The sequence below is a fragment of the Chroicocephalus ridibundus genome, chromosome 15, assembly GCF_963924245.1.
Source record: "Chroicocephalus ridibundus chromosome 15, bChrRid1.1, whole genome shotgun sequence".
NCBI lineage: Eukaryota > Metazoa > Chordata > Aves > Charadriiformes > Laridae > Chroicocephalus > Chroicocephalus ridibundus.
Window position 1 is genome coordinate 9,544,346 of NC_086298.1, and position 7,432 is coordinate 9,551,777.

Below are 7,432 nucleotides of genomic sequence, written 5' to 3' on the forward strand. Positions count from 1 at the left end.
GCAGAGAAACAACAAATAATTTTTTAAGGATCTATGCCACAGGCCACAGCACAGCACTGTTTAATCACCTAATGATAGTTAATATGTTTAATTGCCAACCTACTTGTTGCTGTTTTTTCTTCAGTGCTGTGGACAATAATGAGAAATTAACTTTCAAAAACTACTACCACCAGATCTCATTACTTTCCAACATTCACTCTCTATATAAACCAAGTTTTCAGACTTAATAGGGCAGGACAGTACCATGCATAAGAAATGCCAAAGTTCACCTATGTGTTTGTACAGGTTTTGCAAGACGGCTGCTCCTAGACAAAACTTCTCCTCTCACACAAGGAAAAAGATCAGTGCTCTGTCTTTCAAAGATTCCAGGAAGCTCATTGCAATTTGTGGAAGTCTATCAAAAACCCCCCAATACACAGCGACCCATTTCTCCCAGAACAAGATAACTTAATTAAAATGGTAACACGTAAATAACTTAGTCTTATACTTTAAAATACTTGGTGGCAGTTGAGGGGAGTTTGCTTTTCAAAACATAACTGCATGGCATCTTCAGTACTACTTTTACGTAGAAGGCAGGGGCTTCAGAGTACTGCACTGAAAATTAATGTTGTCATCCTATTTTCTTTCTTTTTCTCATTACTAGATGCCTAAAATGCAGTTCTGAAGAAGAAATGCCAAATCAGCTCCCCTATTATTGGCCTCTGCCTCACTGCTAAGCAGCAGAATTTCCTCTTGCATGGCAATTCCTGGTTCACAGCCTTTTCTGTGGAAGTTTCAAAAAGATACTTCAAAAGATTTCACTATTTTTCCTCATATTTTTAATCTAATCATTGTTCTCTCTGAGCTTATCATATCATCTTTAAAAGAAGATCATATAAGGTTAAGAATACATATATATTGTCTGCACATTGAAAATAAATTTCAAGTCCAGGAAAGTAAAGAGCGTGGAATGCTGATGAGCCTTTGCCTCTGTCTGCTGAGATTCTGGATGAGGTGCCCCAAACTACATCATCTGCCAAGTCCAGCTCAGTAGAAATGTTCATGGCCTTTTCCTGGTCTAAGGCAGATCTACCCTATCTCTCTGAATAAAACACCTCTGTTTTCACCTGCAGCAGCCATAATTTCTTGGCCCTGGGTTTCCACACGACTCTGCTAACAAACTTCATATCTAATCGACAAAAAAATCTGTTTTCCCAGTCCTTGCTTCTCTTTTCCTCTATAAGTGCAATATTTAATGCACATCAAGGTGTCATTGAGGCTAGGATTTCATTACTGCCCTAGAACATTGCTTGGAGAATCTAAATTACCAACAGCTGAAAAAGTTCAAGCCTGGCTGGCATCCATGTAATTCGCCTGGTTGAATGTGTATGTCAGAGACTGAAAAAATATGCCATAATTATTGTGTTATTAAAGCACAATGGTTTAATTTCATTTCTCTGTGGTACAAAATCTGCATCTGTGATTCACACTTATTGTGTAGGGAATATGATTCCATTACAACGAGGACTTGGGATTTGGTCTACAAGGTTGTTCAGAAGGTCCACTAAAAATACTGTGCCCTTAAAAGATTAACAACTAAAAAGAAGAAAAGAAATAAAGAAATACTGTTAGGACACACTGGAGAATGAACTCAGAGGCAGTACCAGTGTTCGCTATAGCTATATAAACTGTGGTCTAAGCAATTAGGGGACACAATGAATACAAAAGTCACAGATATTTTGTACACAAGAGTTTGTACACAAATACAACATCTTATAAATCTTCACCAGCTCGTAAAAAGCTGCTGAGTTGTCTTTTATTCTTGTGGCTGCAAGTGGCTATAGTACAAAAGAGAAATCTGTAGCTCTGATATGTCATCCCTCTGAAATGGGTAATTTAGGGTTATGGTTTTAGAATCAGCACATTCTTCAGCACTTTTCTTCCAAGAATTTTTTTTGTGAAAAGAATCAAGTAAAACCATGCCCGTACATTAAAAAGAAAACATCGAAAAGTCATCACTGTGAGACATCGTAAAATGACAATATTATTCCTGCATTTCAGAGAATGGAAAGAAAATACTGGGGGCATGGTGTGGGCCAGGGGGTGCTTTAATGACTTTTAAAATCCTTACAAGAACCCATAGCTTTATAGGAGCCTTTATCCTGGGCACACTTGGAGAGGAGTTACAGAACTTCCGTCTACTTTCATGAACATGAAAATGGGTAGCAACCTATCAAGCCTGTGTTCAGAGCAGTGCAAGCACTACAGCTCAGTGAAGAATCATAGAGAAAAAATCCAATAACCATTTCATCCACAGGTTATGATTTTATTCCAGGGTCTGTTATGTCAAGGCAACTAACACAGCTTAAATCTCATTTCAGACCCAAAATAAATGAGTGGTCCTTCTCTGTTCCAGTTACAAGCGATAATAAATCTATGCGACATCTCCATGAAAAGCTGGCAACCTAATTTGGTTAGAACAAAAAAACCAAACTGTGCTGAGAAATGAGACATGCAGCTTCTCGGTCTTGAATATTCCACTAACGTCCTTCCAGATGATTTCATACATCTCTGTAAGCAAATGAAAGGGCTGCAGGAGGCAAAAAGAGCAACTTTAAAGTATATTATTGCCACATATTCTTCGGAACAGCTTTTACTGTCATTAGTGATCTATTGATTGGGCTGGCAATAAGCAACTAAGAATGACCTGACGCTCAATTTTAAGGTAGATGGTTAACTAATATGGACTACCAGGTAGATCAAAGATTAAATAACATTTTTCACTCTGGTAGCAGAAAAAAGAATTTGATTTGACATTCTTGAATGTAAAAAGGCACTTCTACAGTAAGCACAGAAGTTTCAAGTCATGGTCACTTCCCAAAGCATTAGTATTTGTCACATGAGCAATACAGCAAGATAAGCACAACAGTTATCAGGGTGTTCATAGCACTTCACTAGCTGTTTGAGAATAAAAGGGACAAAAGGGCTGCTTCGAGAATGACACCTACAAGAAAACATTCTCAAAGGAGAAAATCTTTCTTAACAGCATTCTGCCGGCATATTTTTGAGAGCCTTCTATTTACTGAATTCATGCAAAATAAGGCATGGTATATCATAATAACAGATTAATCCCTCAGTCCTGCGTATTGCTCCAGCAGCATAACACGTAGGCAAGCAACCTCCTGATGAAGAAATGGCTCAACCCATTTGTTTTACAATGGGATAGTTTAAATCAATTAAAAAAAACTCTAAAAGGAAGATGGGGCTTTACATAGTTAGGAAGGGGAAGCAGTGAAGGTTCTTCTAGGATACTTGGTACCATGAGTGCTTATTTGTCTCTCATTTCCCAGTTTACTAACATTTCCAGTGTCTGCCTATGTATTCAAGTATTTTGTAGGAAAACAAGTTTCTACACAGTGTGACAGAATATACTTTATATATCTGTAAGGAAAAGGATGAAAAACCTGTATATCTTAAAATATGCATTCTAAATTTAGTGAGCCATGTTAACATATTTGAGAAACCAAAGGTAAACCTAAATTTCCCACAGAATCGACACAGTCTCCCTGTGACTCCTAAAGTCCGGATTCTAATGTTGGGACAGGCAAGAATACTTGCTTATATGTTTGTTAACATCAGCCCAAAATAAGCATGCACTCCTCTGGTAATCCTAAAGCTTCCTGCTGTGAAGAAGAAAACAAGATTTAATTCTATGTCCTAGTGGTCTAAGAGGAGGTATAAGACATGAGAGGTAGATGCTGTTTTTCTACAGAGAAATTAATATAACTACATATGAAAGAGAATAGAAAACCGAAATTAAAAGTGAGATCCTCCCCTCCTGATCTTTTCATGTAAAAATTATCATTTGAAACAACACTGAAATCTGTCCTTATTTTATATAATTCAACTTCAACAGCAGGGCACAGAGCCCAAAGTAAAGCAGTGCTGCCCACTTATATCTGCCCAGTCAACTGTTCACATAGTTTAAATGTTACTTCATTCCCTTAACCACATTCCTTCCACGCAGTTTTAGGTCTACTGTGATATTAACACTGCAGTTATGTGGTACTTGAAGGTCTAGGTTATCAGCAGAGAATATGCTGGGAAATACATAAGTAGTTCTTGAACAATACGTATGTAGGATATGGAACACTTTGCGGATTTCAAACTGTATCCAGAATAGTACCAAATACATATTAAAGAGCTGAGATTCAATTTATTCTAAAAATCACCATCTTGCATTGTTTTCAAAAATGTAAACAATTTGTTGTCCTCCATGCAGCCACTCTACTAATAGAGAAATAAGACTTGCAATTGCAAACAACTTTTTAACCCAATTTATGCTTTTTGTATGCCTTCCAATAGACTAGATACCTGAACATCAGCACATGGAATGCTATTAATCCAGGGAATAGCTGCAGTTTTAACCGTGGACTTCAATTCCAGGGCGAATTTATGTGGTCCCTAGCTAAATATATCCTTCTAAGTAAATTACTCATGCAACTGCCTGTAGGAAAGCTTTCTGCAGATAAAGAAACTGTTTCCAAATGCTACGTTTGACAGCACATACGGCATAAAGTTACATTCTTTTCTCACTGGCAAAAAAGACCCCCAAACTGAAAAATGTAGAATGCTTAGGTTCCTCTCCTCTCTGCAAACTGCCCAGGAGATAGGTTAATTCTGCCTGATTACTGCTCCTTGCAATACACTGTATGTATCAGTCTACTATATGTTTATCTCCAAACCTGTAAACAGAGTGATTTCTAAGATAATGTGAAGCACATTACCACATTCATTTCTACTTATCCATGCAGAAGACAGTAAAAACACATGCCTAACCCTGCGCCTTTAGCAGGATGTGTAACTCAGACACTCCTTCACGATCCTTTTTTTTCTCCTCTCTTTTCTATGTTTTCGACTTCTTACCATTGGAGTTGTCCTGGTCCAAAGGATTATCTGGTTCCATTACTTCAAATAAAAGCATCCAACATGCAGTTCTCCATGCAGCAGAGGCATAAAAACACAGCAGTTGCCTAAGCTGATTCACCTGATTTATGAATTAGTGCTGCATCCATAAGAGGCTGTGTTTCTTCTTTTGTATTACATCTGGCTCCTTTTCCAACTAGATGGCTGGGTATTACAGCATGCAGGCCTTTTTCCAGCATCCTCTTAATGCATTATATTTAAAGTAGCAGCAACCTTTTTCTCCCATCCCCCAGACTAAGTTACAGCAGCAACTAGGCTGAGCTGGCAGAGAGCGGAGCTCATTCAGAACAGGACCTGCAAGCGTTCTCCGATTCGTGTTGCTGCATAAAGAGAATGATTGATACAATAAAAAGTAAGTGGGGTTTGACACAGTACGGTATGCACTGCAGAAAATCGCACCAAAACCAGCAAAGGTCTTGAGGGTTTGGGGAATGCCTCGTTGAAGCCACCAGTGCGCACCCCCTCACATACAAACAAATTATGTCCTTTTCCCTCCTCCTCCTCCCCCCGCTACAATCTTTTATAACCCTGGATCTCCTCCAGCAATAGTCTGTTCCTTTACTCAGTTTATAATAAACTCTGCCATTCCCTTGTGTCCCTAGGGCTGTCTTGGAAAGGAAAGAGGCTGTTTGCAGAATGAATAGACCAGCCGCTGCCTGACAGGGAGGCAACTCAACGACTCCGCACTGGGCAGTTGTAACTTGCTGCAGCAACAGCCTTCTGCTGGAGACCTTGTCCGACATTTACCTCCTCTGCCGAGCCAGGAGCTGCTGCTAAGCCGGCGTTTTAAAAAGCCTTCTGCAAATGAGCTGGGGGGGAGAAGCACCAGCTTTGCTAGAATCATATGGCAAATTACATCAGTCTGCAACTGCAGACTCTCTCAACAGAGACAATATTAACTGACTGTTAGATCGTAGTATTAGAAGTCAGGTCACCTTCACTCTGCTGCTGGCTCTGCCACTAACTCCCTGAGACCTCACATAATTCATAACTTTTCTTTGTGCCTCAATTTTCTATGATATCGACATTGAAATATGTCTTATCTCACAGGAATACAGCTGAAACTTCCCAGCTTTACGTGCTTTGAACTTCTTGGATAAATGATATGGTACAGGGACTGAGGAAGTAGACCCCGTCACCTAGCTGAGGAATACAAAATGTTATTTTCTCTGAAGGCATCTCCACAAAATAAAAGAAAAAGGTATCAATGTGCAACTATAAACCAAGATGTGTCTCTGAAAGGTAAATTCATATTGCTGTTGCAACAATCCTGAAAAAATTCTCAAAACCCAGACTTTCAGGATCAATTTTACTTTGAACCTACAATTCAAACTCTTTCTTTAATACTCCAGCTAAAGCATTAAAACATATCTTGTTTAAAAAGAAAGCTTTTGTCTAAACCTAAGGCAAGGATCAGTCGAAACATCTACAACAGATTTAGTGCGTTTTGGGTTTGTCATGTCTGATGACACAGGATTCTGAGGCAGGCAGGGTTTCTATTTTGGTGCTCCTGGGTAATGCTTCTGCCTTACTGGCTCACTCTCTACAGAGTCATCTAACTAGTGCTTTGGAGCCGACTATTCATGCCTGGTGCTACAAGCCGTAGGCGGACAAATGAATGGCTGGCTGAAGGGAGAAAAACATGCAGTTCTGTGTGGAGAAATTAACCTAGCAGGTTGATATGACTCTACTGTAATTGTACCTTGCAAAAACACTTTAGTACTGTTCCTGAGGATTATGCCATATTAATAGAAGAAAAACTCGTTTCCATCTATTTGTTTTAAGTATTGCACAGTATACAGCCCCTATTAAATAATGTTCTGAGATCTCTGCCTTGGTCTAAATTACAGTGCTGCAAACCCTATATTCTCTCCCCTCGCACCCTACGCTCCCTATGTTCTTTACAACTTCACTGCTTCTCCCACTCACTGACAAAACAAATACCCTCCCTCTTTCCACCTTCCCCACAAAACCACCTACTCTGTGACTACAGGAACATGGCACTCTGCCTGTTAACAGCCCTCCACCTGGTTTGGGTCGTGTATACAGTCTAGGAGTTAGTATATGATAGAAAAAAGTGTGTTAACTCTTGACTGACACATATTGCATCCCTCCAGTCTGAATGAACAAAAGCTGGCAATAATAGGTATAGGAGGGATTTAGAGAAGTTTTGGGGGTGGGGAGTCCTGAACAGCTACCATCTGTCTATTCTGTATCCCAGGATGTGGAGATAAACACACACACACACATAGACACGCAGAGTGACTCATTAACACAGCCCACCTCCACCACAGGGGACTAGAAATGCCTGAAGAATGGCGATTGTCAATGTAAAGGAATACACAGTTCTGTGAAGAACATCTGAACCAAGATAAACTATATAAAGAATTTCTTTTCTTCCCCGAAACAGATGCTGCATATACATAACATACTTTCCAGACAATTTAGTGACAGAAAATAATAAACA

General features: G+C 39.4%; 1 protein-coding gene across 2 annotated transcripts in view; it reads right to left on the reverse strand.

The window, feature by feature from the left end:
* The window catches only part of DAB2IP (DAB2 interacting protein), a 202,085-nt gene extending 196,946 nt beyond the window's left edge, over positions 1 to 5,139 (reverse strand). The window contains exon 1 of one of the 2 annotated variants that reach the window (XM_063353368.1): positions 5,027 to 5,139. In XM_063353368.1, the coding sequence (XP_063209438.1) occupies positions 5,027 to 5,054 (28 nt within the window). In that variant the 5' untranslated portion in view covers positions 5,055 to 5,139. The other variant, XM_063353370.1, reaches the window with a different exon arrangement.
* Between the last annotated feature and the right edge of the window lie 2,293 nt (positions 5,140 to 7,432).